We start from the raw sequence: 20,789 nt of genomic DNA, 5'->3' as shown, positions 1-20,789 counted from the left end.
TCGTTGGGCGTGAGGCAGAGGCAGCAACGCCAGTGGGCGATGGGGTAGTGGGTGGGTGATGGCGGGATTGGGGGGTCGGCCGTGGGGGGTGGTGGGGGGAAGTCGTCGTCGTTGGTGGGTGGGGATCGTCTGGTTCGTCTGGTTGACATGGTGGGGAGGTTTTTTTTTTTTTTTTCTGTCGCTCTCTTGTGGCTTCTTTGGCTATTAGGTTTGAGTTTTGTTTTCTTTTTCTTTTTTCTTCCGCTGTCGATGGGCTGCAAATTGGATGAAAGCTATTCTGATTGTTTTAATGTTGGAGTAGGTTAGCTGGAAGGTATGTACCGGCCAGGTCCTGCCTGGAATGAAGAGAATGAACGACAGAAAGTGAACAGGAACAGGTGGAACAATCGAGCGTGACACATCACGGGCTGGGGCGTCCATCGCTTTTTGTACAGTATGGGTGCCAAGAGGAAGCTCGAGTAGAACAAAGGATGAGGGTCCAAAAATAGGTGCTCATTGTAGCTCTCTTTGTACTAATCTATTGTCGGAGTTCTATCATGGCGCGCAGGCGCTCTTTGAGTACTACGAAAGCCAAGTGCAATGCAATTGTAACGGAAAAATAGGAAGACTGCCGATTCATGGCGGGATATTACTCGGAAACGCTCAAATGCAAACGGTGAAAACATGGAAAAGAGCTCTAGTAAACCTTCTTCTTCGTCCACTTGTCTCCCATGACAGTGGCAACGCCCTGATCAGCAAAGAAAGTCTTGCCCTTTATCATGTGACCGATGCAGCTGGGCAGCCAGTAACCAAAGATGACGCCGACCGCCCTCTTCCTACCAACGGGCACCATCATGCTCTCGGACTTCTGGCCCGTGTATTCAGGCTGTGCCTTGGATTCTCCACCGGTCAGGTCGTGCTCGATGACAGCGACAAGCGGTGGTATGGCGAACTGGATGTCCATGATGCCACCAGATGAGTAGGAGGCGATGTCACCAACAGCATAGACACGCGCGCCCTGCCCGGCAGCCTTTACTCTCTGGGTGCCATCAACAGCAACGGCGCCACGCTCATTCAGCCAGGAAGCGGGCAAGTAGTTGTTGTTGAGCCTGGAACCGCGGGCATCGATGAAAAGGTCGGCTGTAGTCTTGGAGCCATCGCTGAGGTGCAAGACCTCTTTGCCATCCCCATCGGGGCCGCTGGAGAGGATTTTGATGTTGTGAACAACGGTAACGTCCATTTCGTTCAGGTACTTCTCGGCGCGCTTGCCGACATCGGCCCTCACCCGGGTAAGCAGGGCGGTGGTTCCCGAGTAAAGGATGATGTCCTTTTTCTTGCCGTGGTCAAAGCCAAGCTCACCGGCCGTCTCGACACCGACGGCGCCTCCGCCGGCAATAACGATTCTTTGTGCGGTCTTCAGCTTGTCGCGGAACTCGGCGAGAGCGGCTTGGGTCTCCTCCTTGGGCACGGCGGGGCTCCAAAGGGCAGACTGCGAAGATGCACCAGTGGCAATGATCAGGGTATCGTAGTGGATGGTAGTGGACGTCTTCTCGGCGTTGACAAGCTCGATGGTGATGTCACGGGTTTCGTGGTTGATGGCACGTGCGTAGGCCTGGACAAGCTCGAACTGCTTGTAGGCAGAGAAACCCTGGCTGATGGGGGTCATGATGGTGTCGAAGGCGATGAGATCCTCTCGCGACGTCATACGGGGAGAAGCAGGCTTGAAGTAAAAGTGGTCCGAGGGGTTGACGAGGATGAGCTTGTAATCCGAGGAATTCGGAAGCTGGGGGATGACATGGCGGAGGAGGTTGTGCGAGACGCCGAGGCCTCCAAAGGAGCCGCCGAGGACGACGATGTTGTGGGCGGGCATGGTGTTGAGTGGCTTTGGTGTGGGGAAAGGGGATATCGATGGGTACTTGCATTGCGAGGTAGCTCGCCTGGGTATTTGAATGACTTCATGACCGGCACAGGACGTTAGCTGGGGAACCGCGACAGTAGCTCAGCTGACACATGCAATATCAAAGCCGTCTTTGAAATCAGGTAGCGAGTGTTGGCAGTGATGAGTTGATTTCACAGCAGCCAGCTGGAGTTGGCCTAAAGGCGCAGCTGTTTAGCTGGGAGCGGACTAGCGTCGGGGTGTTGCAACGCCGCTTCTTTGTCAGCCACAGCTGCCTCGCAGCTCGGACGGCACCTGCTCGTTCCGGGCCGCGCCTCTCACAAAGACGACGCGTGCCTGCACTCGGCTCCCCGAGCCTGACCGCGCTGGATCTCTCAATTCCGGGGCCAGCCGGCCATATGCGGGCCTCCTCCGCCAGTCCCGTGCGACCCGACGATCCCGTCGCTGACTCGGACGCCACACCCGCGGCCTTTGCCATCACAGACATCGTGACTTCAGGCTCGTATGTAACCAGCCTCAATCATGGACTCCATCTCCTCAGCTCCCTTTCCGCCCGACCGCAATCCGCGCCCCAAGAAGAAGAGGCGTCCGGCCCTCAGCTGTGTCACGTGCCGGGACCGGAAGCTGAAGTGCGACAAGGAGCGCCCGCGTTGTGGCCGCTGCGTGCAGGCCGGTCCTGATCAGCCGTGCATCTATCTGGAGACTCACCCGCGCGCTTCATCTCAAGCATTCCACCAGCGTTCGGCCCCAGGCGAGTCGCAGCCCTCAGCTTATAGCCACGACGCGACCACTCGGTCTATTCGGCAATTCGACGAAATCCCGCGATCAATCCGAAGCCCCTTCGACGCCACTCGTTCCTCGCTCCCCGAAAATGGAACGTCCCGTGCCGATACCCCTTCCGATCTGGAGTCGCGCTTGGCCCGGCTTGAGAAGATTCTTGTCCACGCCGTGAACCAGAGTGATATCCCCACCATCTTTCCCGTCCACGACGACGACGCCCCGGTCACCTCTCCTGCCCAGGATGCTGCTCCGAAGGACCCTGCGCCCTTCGTCCCGCAGCTGCCGCCTGCCTACCGTCTTGATGACCAAGATGTCCTAGCCTATCCGGGAAGCTATCGGGGCTACGGCTTAACCCATCCCGCCATGCTTGTGTGCAAGGTTGGCCTCATGCCCTGCTCCTCATGTCCAAAGCTAATCCTCCCCAGCTCACTGAGATGCCCGCCTTCATGGCACGCATCAAAGCCGAGCATCCCGAGAGAATGATCAAACTAAAGCGGCGCATTGAAACCTGGAGAGCCTCCAACATGGACTCACGTGACATATGGAACGATGCTTGCGGCTTCACTTCCGTCATTGCCAGCCTCCCCCCCAAGGAGTCTTTGGACTGGCTTGTTTTTGCTTACTTCGACTCGTTCGAGCTCGAGTATCCTATCCTGGATGAGCAGAGATTCATCAATGCCTACGAAGCCGCTTGGGACGGCCCGCGTTTCTCGCCCAACCCTCATCTGCTTATGACCCTCCTCCTCATCATTGCCACCACCGTGAACATCTACACCAGCCAGCTTGTGGAGCCGTCTCCTATCCTCGAAAGCGTCAAGACTAGCGTTCGACGCTACATCCATCTGAGCGAGCGCTGGCTGCTGTCACGCGGAACTCAACTGCCGGATCTCGATTCGGTAAGGTTGGGTTGCTTACTTGTTCTTGCCAAAAGGTACAATGGCTTCGCTCGCGATCAGATATGGACCACGGCCGGTACACTTGTCCGCATCTCAATGCTCGCCGGTCTCCATGCCCAGGCATGGCGGCCGGGACCCGAGCAAGAGTCGTGCAAAAGTCTCTGGACCACTATTCTCGAGTTGGATCTTCTGACTGCCGTCGACAGCGGAATGGTGCCCGCTATTCCTATCTCCGAGTACTCTCGCCTAGCAAACTCTGCCGACAGCCGGTACGCACAAAACGGTGGACACATGGCTGCCGCATCTCCCCACTCAGAAATGGCTCGGTCCTTGGGCTTGAGAGTAGAGATATGCTGCATGCTCAATTCGAATGTACCCGAGATTACGGGACAACGGACTGCGGAACAGGAAAGACAACTGAAGCAGCACCTCTCATCCATCGTAGCCTTGCCACAGGATGCCGCTGGCAGTCCAACATCTTCAGATCGACATGCCCACTGGGTCGAACTGTCGCGAGCGAAGCTGCGAAAGTACCTCCTCATGATTTACCTACCCTTCGCACTGCCGGGACCTTTGCAGCAGCAGTTGCCGCATTACAAAAAAGCATGCGCCGAGGTTGCCATAGACATTCTGAGCGAACACCGTGACCTGCTGGAAAAGGGCAACCTATCCGTGTGCCTCAAGGTTGACGATGTCTTTCAAGCTGCGCTGGCTGTGTGCAATGAGATCAACCAGCCGATACAGCCCGGTAAGAATATCTGTCTTTACTGCCGCCGTCCCTGTGCTAACGTCCACAGGCGTTCCAGCTTTGAGCCAGCTCACCGGCTACGTTGCGCTCATCAAACCGTTACTGAAGTCTGCACTTAAAGTTCTAACGCAAAGGCTGCTATACGTCGGTCAATGGCACACTGAATATCTTCTACTGTGCTTGGCCATTAACCTTGTCAAGTCCAAGACCTGGCCGCACAAAGTTTCTGAATACTCCAGACATGTCGTTGATCTGTTGGACGAGTCATGCACATTCATTACAACTCCCAAAACACCCTCCGTAAATTCTCCAGCACAAAGTCAGGTGTGTCAGAGGCTTCTTTCCATAACTAATAGTGCGCTCCTGCTGACTCAACTAGACCCACGGAAGACATTCTTCTTTGGCGACGCCGATTCACTCCACCCCACACGTGAGCCATTCCGTGATGACGCCACTCGATGCTACTACCACTACCGATAGAGACCTATTTGTAAGCCGCACGTTATACTTCCCAGACTTATGCGCCCACGAGTTCCACACTAATGAGCGGAACAGACGGGTCTTGACACGGTATCTGATAGCTTCCAAGACATCATCGAATTCCTTGGTTTGGCAAACCCTTTAGATCCAATCGATGCTAACCTCAACTTCGGGCCGTTTTGATTCGAGCTTCTCGGCCTACGCCATTTCTATTCAGTACGTTTCTTGTGTGAAATCACCGAACTGGATCTGGGAGAGCTTAATGTTGGCCAGGAAACGTGTGTCATATTTGAAAACTTCTTGTTCTTAATTTATGGAACGGTATTCCGTCCTTGTTCTTTCAAGCTATGCATGATGATCATGTCTGGTTTATCATGGTTGAACTTCCAAAATGCAATAAACGCAGGGCAGTGTTGTCGCAGCTTTAGATTACGGCCAGCCGGGGCCCCTTACATACACAAGCTTCCGCTTATTGCAGGTTAGTCCCGTATAACGACTTCTTTAGAGTGGCTACCCCGCAGTACTTCCTTTGAGACGCTATCGCGCTCGGACAATTCGGGAAATTCGGACATCAACTCTGCTGCGCGAGGACCATAGTCTACCCTACGATTGGTCCAGTGTACATGATCGGTGAAATGCCTTCCTAAAGTGCTATGAACGCCTGAGAGAGACTTGCGCGACGTGTCTTCTCGTCCGAAGTGAACCATGCAGCAGTGCTCGGGGTTTTGGGTTAACGGTGATCGATCCCTTTGTGAGCAGGGTATGCTCGAACCGATTACGAGACGCTTCATATAAGTAGTTTGTTCAGAAACTCAAATGTGGCTTGCATCGAGCTCAAGGTCACTATTGCATATGATTCACCATGAGCCTCCTTTCTCGCCTGAGTTCTGCGGATGTGGGAAGAGCCACAATTTGGCTTCTGCTCCTTCCCCTTGTTTACTTTGTCGTGCTCGTTCTATACAGAGCTTATAATGCTTTTTTTGGCCCGTTGAGGAGCATCCCCGGTCCATGGCTGGCCAAGTTCACCGGGTTGTGGGAGCTCGGAGCCCTCTGGAATGGGGACTTTGAGCAGCAGAACATCGCCGTTCACAAGCAGCATGGTACGTAACTCCTGGACTCACAGACAATCCCTTTTTACTGATTGGACACTGTCTTGCTAGGCAAGGTTGTCCGCATCGGTCCGAACAAGTACTCCATCGACGACCCTGATGCTGTGCGCATCATCTACGGGCACGGCACCAAGTTCACCAAAACAGACTTCTATGGCGCATTCAGAGACCCGCACATGAGCAACCTCTTCGCAGAGCTCGATGTCAAGGAACACTCGACGCAGCGGCGAAGGATCGCATCGCTGTACTCGATGACGACCCTCCTCTCGTACGAGAGCTTCATCGACAGCTGCACCACCATCCTCATGGACAAGTTCAACAAGTTCGCTCGTGAACATCGCCCAGTCGAGATGGTTGAATGGCTACAATTCTATGCATTCGATGTCATTGGCGCTATCACCGTGAGTACCTTCCTCTTATCCCTTTCTACCCAACCATGTACCACATCCCTCCGCATCCATGCGCACAGCAGCAAGACGGCGGTGTAGCTGACATGCCAATCCTTCCACTTCACCACAGACCAGCAGCACCTTCGGCCTCATGACCGCCGAGTGCGACAGCGCCTCCATCATCGCCGCCATCCACACCTCCATGACCTACGGCGGCCTCCTCGGCGCATACGCACCCACCCTACACCCATGGATCTCCGGCATCTCCGCACTCCTCGGCCAACCCTCGCCCGTAGACCCGGTCCAAGCCTACATCAGACGCCAAATCGCACTCCGCCGGCAGCAATTCGCCTCCTCACGCGACGAGAAAGCCTCCTCAACCAACGCCGACGACGGTTCCCCGACGACAACAAAGGCGACGGACTTCCTGACCAAGCTCCTCCGGCTCGAGGCGCCCGCGGGGCCCAACACGCCCTTCGACACGTTCAACGCGGCCGGCAGCAACATCGCCGCGGGCTCCGACACGACGGCCATCACCCTCTCGGCCGCGCTGTACCACCTGCTGCGCAACCCTTCCGCGCTCGCCCGCCTGCGCGCCGAGCTCGCCGCCGCGCGCGCCGCCGGGGAAGCGTCCGACCCCATCACGTACGCCGAGGCGCAGCGCTGCGAGTACCTGCAGGCGGTGCTGAAGGAGACGCTGCGCATGCATCCGGCCGTCGGACAGCCGATGATGCGGCGCGTGCCGGTCGGCGGCCCCGGGGTCGAGGTCGTGCCCGGGACGTGGCTGCCGGCCGGCGCAGAGGTGGGCGTCAATCCGTGGGTGGCGCATCGGAACGAGGGGGTTTGGGGACGCGATGCAGGCGTGTTCAGGCCCGAGAGGTGGCTGGAGGAGAGGGACGATGCGACCAGGGCTAGGATGGAGGGGTATTCTTTGGCGGTGAGTTTTGGACCCCCTCTTTCATTTTTCTATTTTTTTTCTCTCCTTGTGGAATGCGTGAGGAAAGTGCACGGAAGCTGACTTGTTTTGCTTTTTTGACAGTTCGGACACGGCTCGAGGACTTGCATTGGCAAGCACATCAGCCTGCTGGAAATCAGCAAGGTCATCCCCCAGCTGGTGATGAACTTTGACTTTGAGTTCGTGGAGCCAGAGAAGGAATGGGAGACGAAGACTGCGTGGTTCTGCAAGCAGAAGTACCAGTGCTATATCAAGGCGCGCAGAGCGTAGGCTTTGGGCTGCTGAGAGACCCGGGTGGTGTAATTTAGGCGAAGGTTGCACACGAACCGGAGTCGGCAAGCATCCGTAGCCAGGTACCTATTGTCCGGATTGTTATTTGAGACCGTCCACTTCTTGCAATTGTTCCTGGAGTCGATCACAACGGCGGACAGAAACCCGTCAGGATCGACACCTGTGTCTTTGAGTGCTTCCTACATGCTCGACGCGAGCATCCTCATCTCCTTGGTCACGCTTTGCCCTCCTACTAGCTCCTCATGAAGGTTCCTCTGCCTAAGCAGCTTCGTGGACTCGTGCAGCCGTATTTCGGAATGTTTCTACTATCCGACTTACGAAATCTCGGAGATCTATCCACCGATCCGAGCCGGCAATCCAGCCCCCAGAAAGATCCGCGATAAGTTGGCGCAGCCTGACTCTCCGACAACGATCGTGACGTTGTGCAGTAAATGGTTTGCGGAAAATTCAGTGCTCTTTTGCCTGTTGAACCGGAAATGGAGGCCGAGAGTGAGGGAAAACGCGGTAGGCCAAGTTTATTTGCCACCGCCTCTGAAACTAAATTGTAGTAACCGTTTTGGTGGATGACCTGTCGATATTCTTGCTTGCCTTGGGTGTCGCTGTAGAGAAATACTCTGCTTGTATCAAGTTGTACCGACGATAATACTTACAGAAGGCTTGTCTCCCTTGTGAGGCTCAGGCCCAGTCCTGGAAACAGCACGCTAAACCTACCACAACAAATCAGTTCACCAATGGATTATACGTGGTCTGAGCCGTTTGAATCGAATCGTTGCTTTTCACTTTCCATCCTTGGCTACCTACAGAACGCCATGCATGCCATGCCCACTATCTAGTGACGCCCAGTAAAGTACAGATAAGAACAGGAGCGAAGAGAGGAGAGATGTGATGAGATGGGCATCATATACAAAAAGCGGTGTGTTGACACTCCAGACGCAGGTAGTGAGCAGGCGAAGCGTAGCCAATCATAACAGCTGTGGATCCACGGCTCGTCATTGGGGTATTTATTTTCGTGGAGCGCCCAAGCATTTACTCGATGATGCGAGTGACCAGGCCGGTGGCGACGGTGCGGCCACCCTCACGAACGTTGAAGCGCTGACCAGCCTCAAGCGGAGCGGGGTGGTGGATCTCGCAGACCATCTCGACGTTGTCACCGGGCATGACCATCTTGTCCTGGTCCTCGGCATCTTCGGGCCAAGTGAGAGAAGCAGCCTCGTCTAAGACATAATCAGCAACTGCCATTGGAACTTGAAGCGTTTGCACTTACCAGCAGTGCGGATGAAGACCTGGGGGCGGTAGTTGTTGTGGAAGCCAGTGTGACGGCCACCCTCCTCCTTGGTCAGGACATACATGGAGCACAGGAACTTCTTGTGCGCCTTCTGGCTACCAGGAGCGGCAATGACCATACCGCGCTTGACATCCTCACGCTTGACACCACGGAGCAGCAGACCAGAGTTGTCACCAGCGCGGGACTCGTCGCAAGACTTCTTGAAGGTCTCAATGTCGGTGACCTTTGTCTTGATGGGAGTGGCGTTCTTGCCAACGAGCTCGATCTCGGAATCCTTCTTCAGAATACCACGCTCGACACGGCCGGAGGCGACAGTACCACGACCAGCGATGGAGAAGACATCCTCAACAGACATGAGGAAGGGCTTGTCGAGAGTACGCTCCGGGGTGGGGATCCAGGTGTCGACGGCCTCGAGCAGCTTGTCAATAGCCTGGACACCGATCTCGGGCTCGCGGTTCTCGAGGGCGCAAAGGGCGGAACCCATGATGATAGGAGTGTCGTCACCCTCGAACTGGTAGGAGGTGAGCAGCTCACGCATCTCCATTTCGACGAGTTCCAACATCTCCTTGTCATCGACGGCATCAACCTTGTTGACGAAAACGACAATCTTCTGAACACCGACCTGGCGGGCAAGCAGCAAGTGCTCACGAGTCTGGGGCCTGCTGCACGTCAGTTTTCGGGTCCTGGCGGGCATTGGCGGGCCGTGGTTACGCACATCTGGCCGTCGGAGGCGGCGACGACGATGATCGCACCGTCCATGTTGGCAGCACCAGTAATCATGTTCTTGATGTAATCGGCGTGACCGGGGCAGTCGACGTGGGCATAGTGGCGGTTGTCGGTCTGGTACTCGATGTGGGCGGTCGAGATGGTGATACCACGCTTGCGCTCCTCGGGAGCCTTGTCAATGGCGCCGTACTCGAGGAAGTTGGCATAGCCCTTCTCGGCCTGACGCTTGGTGATGGCAGCGGTCAAGGTGGTCTGCAGCCGTCAGCAACGTCGAGACCAGTGGTGGGGCAATGGGAATGTACCTTGCCGTGATCGACGTGACCAATGGTACCTGTTCGAAATAAGCATCGCTGCTGAAGGGCGCGGGGCGTGGGCCATACCGATGTTGACGTGGGGCTTGGTACGCTCGAAGGCGGCGGCGTAGTTGCGCACGTGGCCCATGTACTGCTGGGTGCCATTGAGGCCCAGAGTGGTGGTGAGCGGGTTGGCGCCAGAGCGCTGGCGCAAAGCCACACGCGAGGTGCGCAGAAGGGCGCGGGAGATGGCAGACATGGCTTCGAGCGACACCAAAGGCCCAAGAGACTGCAATTGAGAGGAGAGGGTGCGATGGAGCGCGGCTGGGGATGGCGGAGAAGATGGACGCTGCAGCTCTGCGGTCACGGCGGCGAACTGGAAGCTCGAACAATTTCTTAGCGCGTCGGATCGATCGCCGCACGTGACGCTCGGGGGAGCTGCGGGCGGCTTCGGTGCGGAGCTTCTGCTTTCTTGCGCCGCGAATTGCCCACCAGCACTTGCGCAGCACTCGCAGCAGCACTCGCAGCAGCACCCCGACGCGTCTTAACGGAGCTCTTGGCTGACGCTTCGTGCCCAATTGCCCTCTCAGTCTCCCGCCACTCTCTCTTTGCCCGTCCACCGCCTTGCGTGCGCGCGCCCTGCTGCGTCCGGTTACCCGAGGCTCGGCTTAGCCTGTCGTCACCTCCGCATCTGCACACTACAAGTACCATAGTACACCCGCGTCCATGTTTCTACGCACCTGTTCACGACGCGCTGCCAACCCGTCGAGCTGGAGCTCGCGGCCGCTTTCGTCCCCCCTCGCCATGCCTCTTCGCGCCAAAATAATGCCTTCGGCAAGGCAGGTCCGTTTAGTCCTTGCCGCCATGCTCCCCGCCCGCTGCTAACGCCCACCCGCAGTACTCCGCCGCTTCTCCATCCGAGGCCGATCTCGTCAGGCCTCGAGCGGACGATAACCCCGACGATGTGCTGTTCGACAGGATCTATGGCGTGCGCACCATCGAGCTGAACCGGCCAAAGAAGCTCAACTCCCTCAACGGCTCCATGGCCCGCAAAATTATACCCCGACTACGCGAGTGGTCACAGTCCCAGATGGCCAATGTCATTATCATCAAGGGCAATGGACGCGCTTTCTGTGCCGGTGGGGATGTTGCTGCGCTCGCCGAACAAAACCAACAGGGTGAAGAAGGCCAGAAGCAGTCCAGCGATTACTTCGGCCTGGAATACAAGTTGGACCACCTCATCGCTACTTACTCCAAGCCCTACATTGCCTTCATGGACGGTATCACAATGGGAGGCGGTGTCGGTTTAAGCGTCCACGCTCCTTTCAGGATAGCCACTGAGAACACTGTCTTCGCGATGCCCGAAACAACCATTGGTTTCTTCCCTGATGTTGGTGCAAGCTTCTTCCTGCCTCGGATGGACGGTCAAATGGGCACCTACCTTGCTCTGACTAGTGAGCAATTGAAGGGTGCCGACGTCTTGTAAGAGCTCTGTTGTTCACAGCATGCCCTCCAGCTAACTTGTCGGCAGCTACCACGGCATCGCAACCCACTATATCCACTCCTCTTCTCTTCCAGACCTCGAGAATCGCCTCGCCGAGCTGACATTTAAGGACTATGCCTCGCTGCAAGAGCGTCACCACATCATCAACGCCACCATTGAAGAATTTGTCACCGGCCTTCCCGCTCCCCGTGCCGAAATCTCGGGCATGTTGCGCATCGCCGTCGACGAGTGCTTCAAAAGTGAATCCATTTCTGGCATCATCGATGCCCTCAGCACGCTCAAGGAGTCCAACAACGAGCAGCTAAGCAAATGGGCCACCAGGATCATTGACACGATGCAACAGCGCTCGCCCACCTCGGTGCTCGTCGCCCTCCGGCAGATGCGCGCATCCCGGAATTGGGGCATCGCTGACACCTTCCGTCATGAGCACAACATCGCCTCGCGTTTCATGGCCCACCCGGACTTCGTCGAAGGCGTCCAGGCCCGCCTGGTGCGCCGCCAGAAGGAGCGCCCTAACTGGCAGCCGGCCACCTTCAAGGACGTCAGCCGCGACGATATCGACAACTTCTTTATCCAGAAGCCGACTCTCGAGTTGCTCGACAGTGACCCCGAGGCCAACTACAGGCAGTATCCGCACGCCTGGCTGGGTCTGCCGAGGGAGAGCTACATTCTTGAGTTGGCGAGGAGGCTGCCTGACGACCGCGCAGTCCTGCAGAAACTCGTGCAGGAGTACAACGGCAAGACTGGTGTAAAGGAGAAGGTTGAGGAGGTTTTGGAGAGGAGTCGGATGTAAATGGATCACAATTCCAACTGTTGTCTAGTTGTGGTCGCCGCTCGATGAGGCGACCTGAACTATGTACTCTTATGTAAACCTACGCAACACGAGATGGGTTGTAGAGTGGTGACTAGGGAAGAAATAAAGATTAAACAGATCAACAAAGCCGTTCTAATGATGCCGTGGGAGGAGTCGACGAGAGAGAAAAGGTGCTTGGTCATTAACTAGAATGTGTCGATACATCTTCCAGTCCCATTTTCTCCTAGCCTGGTTAGGACTGTGACCCACACCTTGTACACTCGCAATGACAAAAGACATCAAGGGAAAGTCACGATTGACAGGCAATTCAATAGACACATAGTTCCAAGCTCAATCATACAATATAGCCACCCAAAAGCAACGCAAAAAGCCGAGACTGAACGTTATCCCTACCATACCCTTTCCTGGATACCGATAATTTCCTTTCTTAGATACCTCAAAACGCCTGCCATTCCACCGAAAGTACCAGAACACAATCGATGAACGGAATAAAATATTGAAAGTACCTCATGATGCATTCCGATGCTGCCGAGGGATTTGACAATGCTGTTCCCTTATCCGTTGGTGAATGCCTTTTTTTAAGATGCCTTTTTACCATGAGACATGCAGCCGTTCGCATGTTGCCATGCTATGATGCTTCTTCCTTCCCACCCCAAGACTTCAAAAGTAAAAACAATAACGATGGAATCGAGGGGAGAGACACCAAGTCAACAACCCTATGCACAATTGTATGCACCTATGACACGAAAGGATTGAAAGGGACTTGATGACACAAGGAGGATGAACCCGAGACAAGATACGGAAACGAAACTGGAACCAGTGAGCTGCACGAAAACACCTACCCTCTAGCCTCTCCTTTCTCCTACACCACCTTCTCTACTTTGAAGAACGATGGCCTTTACTCGAGAGCCATATGACCTCTCGTTCTACTACTCAGAGCTCTCCAACGGCTCCGAACTAGACGGCGGGGGCGGGGGCGCAGACGCAAAGTTCGGGTTCCACCCTTTCGGCCGCGGCGGCCTCTTCGAAACACTGGGTTGTGTCTGTTCGAGCGGCAACAGTGGCGGTTGCAACACCGGCGGCGGTACAATGGCATCTTCGCCGTCCGACGGGATCGTCTCGAGCAGCTGATCGAAGAACAGCATGGAAGATGGCGAGCCCGACGAATAACGATCGGCTGTCAGACCTGTCGCCGCATCGTCCTCGTCCGTCAACGCCGTCAACGCCGTTGCCACGGTGGTCGCGGATGGCGAGCTCGCGCGGGCGGGAGAGGATAGGACGGAGCTATCGCCGGCCAGGTCATCGAGCCGGTCGTAGTCGGACACGAAGACCGAGGTGTTGGACAAGGCGGGCGAGTCGGCGGCGACAACGGCGGTGGCTGCGATGCCAAAGATGAGGCTGTCGAAGTAGGCCGACTCGTTCTCTTCTCCCTCTCTTTGTCCTTTCTCTTCCTTTTTTTCCTCCTCCACTTTGCCCTTTGGCTGCTCGGCATCATCCTCGCTCCACCGCACTCCATCCTGCTCGACTTCCTCCCCGGTGCCTTCACTATCATAGTTCGACTGTCGCAATGGCGATGGCGGCGACGGCGCATAGCAGTTGTACCTGAAGTTTGGGCTTTCCACAACGCGATTGGCAGTCGCCATCGCCGTTGACGTCGTTGTTGAAGTATGAGCAGCAGTCCCACCTAACGACGAGGTGGGCTGCTGCTGATGCGCGTATTGAAGAGGAAAATCGACCGGTCTCGTGCTATTCACCGTGGCCAAGCTGCCACGCAACCACGCAAGCCTTGCCATCTCCACGCCCTTGCGCCGCAGCAACATCTCGAGCTCTGCGGGTATCATGTTCGGCGACTGACCCGCTCGTTGCTCGACGCTGCGGCGCGTCGCGCGGTTCAAGGTCGCAGCTTTCCGTAGCAGCGCTCGCCCCCAGGGCGCCTTCTTTTGCTGCTTGGCCCATGCCGCAATGCGCGAACGCCCTCGGTCGGCGATGTGTGTGGTTGGAACGGCGAAAGGTTGCGAGAGCCGCGAGGTTATGAGCGTCAGGCGCAGACGTCGCTTCTTGCGAATTGGACCCGCGGTTCCTGCATCATTGTCGGTGCGTTTGCGCTTTTTCTTGAGGCGGATGCCGGCGCCGTCGTTGTCGTCATGGGCGTCCGTGGAGGAAAGAAGAGGGCAGATCGAAGTGTCGTTGCGCGTAGCGTGAGCGTGGTGTGAGAAGTTCAGCGGGGCGGAAGGAGCGGCGGCGTAGAAAGTGAACGTAGAGGACGAGTGGTCGGATGCGGCATTGGACTTGTTTCTGGCGAAGGCGCAGTCGCCTAGATGTGAGAAGTTCTGGTTTAGGCCCATGGTTTGGGCCTGCATGTTGGAATGAGGAAGCGTGGGAAGAGCATGCCGTGTAGCGCGCGCACGCACTCAGGGGGAGAATTGAACGAGAATCGTTGCGGGAGACTGCGGTATGCGGCGCAGGAGATATGGCGGGAGGAAGTGCATGGTGGCGGAGATGGCGCTGGCGCGAGAGTGAGATGGGAGCGGCTCATCAGTCAGGCGAGCAGCGGCGGATGGAGCAAGGGTTGGACAAGTGATTTTCGGCCGGGGTGCAGGGTTGACCTGCGCCCAGAATGCGGGGAAGGGAACTCAATTCGTCCAATCTGCGTGCTCTCCCTTGCTCAATCAGCAACACATCGCCGTGGACCAAACGCTGGTGCTGCACACCCGTTCGCGGCCCGCCACACATCTGCGAGGCCCCCAATTGCATGCACTTTCGGAGATGCATCCCGACGTGTGCAACTGCGCTCGGCCAACGGGGTTCCAGCGGCGTCACTCCTGGTCGCTGCCTACGCGCATGTACAACGCAGTTGATGCTGACGCTGTCGCTTCGCTGGAGCCCGAGGTTCTGGTAATAGAGCATTAGTCTCCTGCCCGGTTTGGTCAGACTTTCCAGCTCAGGGCTGAGATAAGCAAATCCTAGAATAATAATGCCGAGAGATTTGCGGCCAGCTGAAAGAGACATAAACGTGGAAATAAGCGGGGAGCAACGGGTGAAGTGACTGAATGCGCTAGAGTTGGTTGCTACGCGAAGTCGCATGTGGATGGCACTGACGAATTGCTTGATGATATAGTCGCCCACCGTTGCAACGACAGCTTCAGGACGTGCAAGATGCTTCTATCTTTCGTCAAAAGATACGTAGGATGAAATCCCGGACTAGTTTGGACCCGTAGGTAGGAAAGGGCAACATGAAATTTGAGATGTTTGGAAAGTCGTTTCTAATCAGAGGTACTTACGTCGCATCCAGGCTCGTCTTATAAAACTTTGGTGATATACCTCCTCGTCTCGATCACCAGCAAATCCTCTTGCGGTTTCCTTCGCCCGAGCGCCACATTCTATCCGCGGCACGGTATTTACAGTCCGAAAAAGCATCCTGATGTTACACTTTAAATCTCCTCGGTTTTGAGAAAGTAGCGGTTCTCAACCTTCCGCATAAGCTTATTAGTCTGTTCCGCTAAGCTGAGGGTGAGGATCTAGGACATTGTTAGCAAGACGCACTTCATAATCTCGATGTAACTGCAGCAAATGCGTAGGTTGCAGAGATGTAGATCAACAGACGCTCAGGCTTTGCTGCGCTCATCTAGACGTATTGCCTCTCTGATGCGACTCTGGGTGAATCAGGGACAGACTTACAGTATGGGGCAATATTCTTGCCAGGTGAGCGAAGAAGCCCTTGTAAACTGCCAGGAAACCCTCAGTCTTGACAGTGCGGAACAAGCAATCGAATGCGCTGTTGTAGAGGTTTCCGGTTTGGTTGTACATGCGGCTCATGACCGTGTCGGGAGGATGCATGACGCAGCAGACGACGAATCCTGACGCAGTACTGCTGGCCAAATGCAAAGCCGGTCCTTCTTCCATGCCCAGATGCTTGACAAGCCGCCTCTTTGCGAAGAAGTACGTGGGAAGCTGAACCGAACTGCCGAAACCGGTGCGGACCATGGCCGGGCCGACACCGCGGTAGAGGCCCTTAACGCCCTCACCAGTGTAGATTTGCTTCATGCCATCCCACGCATTCTTGTAGTGATGTTGAGTGCCGACCGGAAGAAAAGGTGAGAAGGATTGCAGACGGGTCTTCACGAGGAAGAAGGGCGAACCGGCGGCAGCGCCCAGGATACCGGAAGTAGCGCCGGAGAAGATGTTGAGGCCAAACGACTGAACATTCGCATCATGGTAGAGGAGATTGGTCAAGGTACCGCGGATAGGCTCGTAGAAGCCGAGACGGCAGCCATTGAGGGTCATTTGGTAAATGTACTGGGCGTTGCCATGTTAGCTTTCGCAATAACGCCCTTTCCCAAGGCGGCAACTCACGGCGCATGAGAGACCGCGGAACAAGCCCTTGGGACCCTCGTTCTTCAGGATTGTGGCAACACCATGCAAGACGCCACGATACAGCTTCGGCGCATCCTTCCTCGCCTGCAGTTCACCCTGTAACTGTAACCTGGGCCGGAAGTCAGCGGCGGTTGCGCCGGCGAGGGGGAGGCTGAGCAGCGCACCGAATCTTCACCGTCTCGAAGCTGTGAGTGACAGTGACAGCACCGCACGCTGCAATGCCGCCTGCTATAAACGACCTAGTACACAGTCAGCGCGAAGTGTTACTTGTGCGGATAGTGTCGGCAGCCCTTACCCCAGAGTGGTGGACATGGCTGGTCGCGCCCTGTGCGCTCGCTCTCTACGCCGGAGAACTGGGTGAGGTTGGGATGGCGAACGTCAAGCTGTCCTCCGGCGAGAGTGCGCAGGCAATTGAGTAGTGGTTTGCGAGGAGAGAGTGATTGCTGCGGGCGATGATGAGCTGCGGTGCTTACGTAGTACGAAATATTCGGCGGCTTACTTGGTAGAGGCCCTGCATGCCCCGGCATCGGAGCCCAGAGCTCGGCCCAGGGATCGTCACCGAGGGCCCGTGCGCCTCTGAATTGCTTCATCGCGCCGCGAGCTTCTCAGGAACACCGCGACAGCACGCAGTCACACGCCACCACACCACCAGCCCACCCTTGCGCCCGCTCCGAAAGCGGTGCAGCCGTCAACAGCCTGCCGCGCGATGCGCTGAGCTCCATATCCCTCTCCACCATTCGTCATGGCTGCCGGCGCAACCCCCACCAGCGGCGGAGCTCCGCAGACCCAGAAGGTCAGCGAGATCGTAGCTGGCTTCCGTCCGACCCGCTGCTTTCGCGCTGAGAGTAAGGAGACATCGGTAACGTCGCTCGACTTTGACGACTCGGGAGAGCTGGCTATCGTCGCGCGCGACGACGACACGCTGCAGATTTACAACTGCAAGGAAGGGAAGCACGCGAAAGAGCTCAAGAGTCAGAAGTACGGCGTGCACCTGGCCCGCTTCACCCATCACGCGCAGAGCATCATTTATGCCAGCACCAAAGTCGACGATGGCATCCGCTACCTGTCAACGCACGACAACTCGTACATCCGCTACTTCAAGGGTCACACAGACACCGTGACCTGCCTGGCCCTCAATCCCTCCAACGACACTTTCGTCTCGTGCTCCCAAGACAACACTGTGCGCCTGTGGTCTCTCAATTCCCCCAATACCCAGGGCATGCTCAAGCTGCACGCCCCGTGGCTTGCCGCTTATGACCCTTCTGCCAGCGTCATCGCTATCGCCTCTCCCCCGACCCAGACCATCCTCCTGTACGACGTGCGTAATTTTGACAAGCCACCGTTTGCAACATTCGACCTGCATGAGATGGAGCAGCAGTACACCCCCGGAGCTGTAGGTCGCTCCTGGTCGAAGCTGGAATTCTCAAACGATGGAAAGCACCTCGTGCTTGGCACTACCGGCGGTGGACACTTCGCATTGGATGCCTTCGAGGGAAGCCTCAAGTTTTTCTGCCTAAGGGAGTCGGGAACTTCGGGACGTCGCGCTGCAGGCGAATACGTTGCGCCCGGATCAGTGGCAGGACAAGGTGACACCTGCCTTTCCCCAGACGGCCAATTTTTGATCGGTGGCTCGGGCGGAACCGGCTTGCTTGTGTGGGATTTGCATTCCAAACCAACTCCTGATCGAATTCTTCAGCCAATTACAGACCTTCCTGGGCCTGGGAAAGCAGCTGTGGTGGGGTATAACCAGCGGATGAACCTGGTGTGTACTGCTGATAAAGACTTCATGATCTGGCTTCCGGATCCAGAAACCATTTGAGGCAGATGACGTTATCACTTCTCCATGGATTAGCATTTGCGGTGTTGGCTCTAGCATGGTGGGCGTAGGGAAAAAGGATTACCAGGAGGCAAGTCAATCGGAATTAGAGGCGTGCGAATACCCGAAATATGTAACATTACGGTTCTTGAAATCAGACAAGCAAGTGAGCTCTGAGACTCGGGCGGTGACGCGAGCGTACCTGCCTTCAAGCGTGCAAAGACGTGGCCACCAACGGCGGGGCATAAGGACCACGCGCGCAGCGGAGCTTCCCCGAGCACACCGCGCACCCACGTCAACCCCACGATGGTCTCCTTTGCCCAACGATGAGCGCCTCACAATCCTACAAAACAGCCCAAGATGCGGCGTCACACCAGCAGCAACGCTCCATTACCTCGGGGCTGCGCTACCCATCCAACCGCAAGACCATCTACGACCGCAATCTAGGCCGCAGCAAGAATGCCGAGCTCAGTCGCGCCGCCTTCGCCTACCTCTTCGTGGAGATGATCACCTACGCCCAGAGAAAAGTTACCGGTGTTGCGGACCTGGAGAAGAGGTACGCCAGCCTCGCATTGCCCCTCTTCCCCCGTATCTGCATCGGCTCACGCAAGACGATTCCCCAACCCGCAGGCTCAACAGCCAGGGCTACCCGCTGGGCCTCAAGCTGCTCGACCTCCTCTCGGCGCGGTCGCCGGTCGCAGGCGCGCTGACGGCGAACCTGAACCCGACGCGGCCCACGCGCGTGCTGGCGCTGCTACAGTTCATCACGACGACGCTGTGGAAGCACCTGTTCAACCGGCCCGCCGACGCGCTCGAGCGTTCCGCCCAGGCCGCCACCGACTACATGATCACCGACAACGCGCCGCTCGTCGTCGAGTACGTCAGCACCCCGCGCGAGATGAGCTCGCTCAACGTCGCCGCCTTCGTCGCCGGCGTCGTCGAGGGCGTGTGCGACGGCGCCGGCTTCCCGACAAAGGGCGTCACCGCGCATTGGGTCGACGATGGTGCGGGCAATGCGGGGCAGGCGGCGGGACCCCCGGACGGGGAGGTGGGTGGGACAAGAGAGATGTGGCCGAGTAAGACGATCTTCTTGATCAAATTCGATGAGAGGGTCATCGAGAGGGAGGAGATTCTGGAGCCGCCGAAGTAGACGCGATAGCCGGAGAATGAAGGTGGTGAGAACAATTGGAGCGTACGGATCGGGGGGAAGACAGATACCCAGAAAGAGCCAACGACACTTCTCTCTGGCATGGCGTGGGCGTTTTGTGTGTGAGACACAGGGCGGCGTTTTTGGAGCAATATTACCGAAACGATGGTTAAACATGGGTTCGATTTCTCTATGTTCGAGGTAGAACAAAACTTACTGATAGACTCGTGCAGGTACATTCCATATGGTGCGTAACCCATGTGACGTAGGCCTCGAAAGAAAATTATATGCACATCTGAATCATTCGGACGTGAAATATTTGCCATCGCCTTATACATTCTGCTGGCTGCTCGTCTTCGAAAGTTGGCTAACACTGAGTCACTAACAGTGAAAAGAAAAGAATTAACCAATTTATATCGAATTGCTAACCCAATCGCGAGCAAGAATTAGCATCCCTGTCACCTTCTGTCACCTAATATCACCACCAAAGAACCCTCCTAAACAATGGCATCATCATCTCAAACCACAACTATCATCACCGGCGCCTCTTCCACTCGTATCGAGCTGTTCATCGCCACGGAGCCTTTAGCAAGACTCACACTACTCCACACCCTCGTAAATCTAGTCAATCCCACATTCTCCGGGCTCAACGGCTTCCCTGAGCCGCGCTTTTCCCACGATGACGCGCTCCCTGAGACCCTCGGCGAACGGGGAATCTGCGCCGTGATGTTCGAAACCTTGGGGGACGACGGACTCGGTAAGGCGAAAGGAAGAAAGAAGAGAGGACACCCCATCGCCGCCCTGTCTTCCTCAGGGGAATAAAAAAGGCTCTGGCCCGCTGACCGAGGCAAATCACCGCAAGCAGGCTGGTGCAGGCTTCGACATCACAGTTGTCGCGGCGCTGGCTGCGCACTGTGGCAAGAGGTTTCGCGGACCGGTGCACATCCGGGCTGCCGAGCTGGGCGATGGTCGCGAGGGAAAGGAGAGGAGGGACGGAGGACGAGAAGGCGCTCCTCCCGCTGCCCGCGGCTAAAACCCGTCCAGCGCCATAACCGCGCGTATTGGACCAAAACGCGGCTTTGGGGTCGTGGAATCCCGCATTGGTCCCAAGGGCATGTGGGGGCGCGGAGCAAGATTTTGTGCTGGCGATTACGAAGAGGTCGGTGGTGGTGGTATGAACTAGGGAAAATTGTGGGATTGTAGGGGAGTTTGTGACAGGTTCATGGTTCTGTCGGACTATGAGCAGTGCAGGTTGTAAGTATGCTATCGTACAGTTGCGGTTCATGCATGCTCGGCACTGCCAATC

At 56.4% G+C, this 20,789-nt stretch overlaps 9 protein-coding genes across 9 annotated transcripts; 5 read left to right on the top strand and 4 right to left on the bottom strand.

Moving 5' to 3' along the window:
• Positions 1-676: 676 nt before the first annotated feature.
• Positions 677-1,849, bottom strand: SLS55_002601 (uncharacterized protein; the record flags this gene model as incomplete). The annotated part of the gene is made up of 1 exon (XM_066774082.1): positions 677-1,849. One exon carries the CDS (start codon positions 1,847-1,849, stop codon positions 677-679), a length of 1,173 nt encoding a protein of 390 aa, XP_066636649.1.
• Positions 1,850-2,398: 549 nt separating this feature from the next.
• On the top strand, positions 2,399-4,963 carry SLS55_002600 (uncharacterized protein; the record flags this gene model as incomplete). Its single annotated transcript, XM_066774081.1, has 4 exons — positions 2,399-3,034; positions 3,082-4,300; positions 4,350-4,624; positions 4,856-4,963. The coding sequence occupies 4 exons, from the start codon at positions 2,399-2,401 to the stop codon at positions 4,961-4,963; spliced, it is 2,238 nt and encodes a 745-aa protein (XP_066636648.1).
• Positions 4,964-5,673: 710 nt separating this feature from the next.
• SLS55_002599 (uncharacterized protein) lies at positions 5,674-7,503 on the top strand (the record flags this gene model as incomplete). The annotated part of the gene is made up of 5 exons (XM_066774080.1): positions 5,674-5,723; positions 5,777-5,880; positions 5,941-6,290; positions 6,409-7,094; positions 7,335-7,503. The coding sequence occupies 5 exons, from the start codon at positions 5,674-5,676 to the stop codon at positions 7,501-7,503; spliced, it is 1,359 nt and encodes a 452-aa protein (XP_066636647.1).
• Positions 7,504-8,550: 1,047 nt separating this feature from the next.
• On the bottom strand, positions 8,551-10,087 carry TUF1 (translation elongation factor Tu; the record flags this gene model as incomplete). The annotated part of the gene is made up of 5 exons (XM_066774079.1): positions 8,551-8,738; positions 8,789-9,468; positions 9,525-9,787; positions 9,838-9,866; positions 9,916-10,087. The coding sequence occupies 5 exons, from the start codon at positions 10,085-10,087 to the stop codon at positions 8,551-8,553; spliced, it is 1,332 nt and encodes a 443-aa protein (XP_066636646.1).
• Positions 10,088-10,632: 545 nt separating this feature from the next.
• Positions 10,633-12,125, top strand: EHD3 (mitochondrial 37S ribosomal protein mS47; the record flags this gene model as incomplete). Its single annotated transcript, XM_066774078.1, has 3 exons — positions 10,633-10,671; positions 10,727-11,310; positions 11,360-12,125. 3 exons carry the CDS (start codon positions 10,633-10,635, stop codon positions 12,123-12,125), a joined length of 1,389 nt encoding a protein of 462 aa, XP_066636645.1.
• Positions 12,126-13,075: 950 nt separating this feature from the next.
• SLS55_002596 (uncharacterized protein) lies at positions 13,076-14,506 on the bottom strand (the record flags this gene model as incomplete). Its single annotated transcript, XM_066774077.1, has 2 exons — positions 13,076-13,686; positions 14,218-14,506. 2 exons carry the CDS (start codon positions 14,504-14,506, stop codon positions 13,076-13,078), a joined length of 900 nt encoding a protein of 299 aa, XP_066636644.1.
• Positions 14,507-15,577: 1,071 nt separating this feature from the next.
• Positions 15,578-16,832, bottom strand: OAC1 (Mitochondrial oxaloacetate carrier protein; the record flags this gene model as incomplete). Its single annotated transcript, XM_066774076.1, has 5 exons — positions 15,578-15,664; positions 15,825-16,442; positions 16,500-16,629; positions 16,685-16,759; positions 16,816-16,832. The coding sequence occupies 5 exons, from the start codon at positions 16,830-16,832 to the stop codon at positions 15,578-15,580; spliced, it is 927 nt and encodes a 308-aa protein (XP_066636643.1).
• Positions 16,833-17,262: 430 nt separating this feature from the next.
• Positions 17,263-18,339, top strand: SLS55_002594 (uncharacterized protein; the record flags this gene model as incomplete). Its single annotated transcript, XM_066774075.1, has 1 exon — positions 17,263-18,339. The coding sequence occupies one exon, from the start codon at positions 17,263-17,265 to the stop codon at positions 18,337-18,339; it is 1,077 nt and encodes a 358-aa protein (XP_066636642.1).
• A 323-nt stretch (positions 18,340-18,662) lies between these two features.
• Positions 18,663-19,486, top strand: trs31 (Trafficking protein particle complex subunit 31; the record flags this gene model as incomplete). The annotated part of the gene is made up of 2 exons (XM_066774074.1): positions 18,663-18,892; positions 18,967-19,486. 2 exons carry the CDS (start codon positions 18,663-18,665, stop codon positions 19,484-19,486), a joined length of 750 nt encoding a protein of 249 aa, XP_066636641.1.
• Between the last annotated feature and the right edge of the window lie 1,303 nt (positions 19,487-20,789).

This window comes from Diplodia seriata (genome assembly GCF_021436955.1).
Source record: "Diplodia seriata strain FDS-637 chromosome Unknown scaffold_2, whole genome shotgun sequence".
Classification (NCBI taxonomy): domain Eukaryota; kingdom Fungi; phylum Ascomycota; class Dothideomycetes; order Botryosphaeriales; family Botryosphaeriaceae; genus Diplodia; species Diplodia seriata.
The sequence above is the reverse complement of the archived record's forward strand: the minus strand, read 5'-3'. Positions and strand labels throughout refer to the sequence as shown.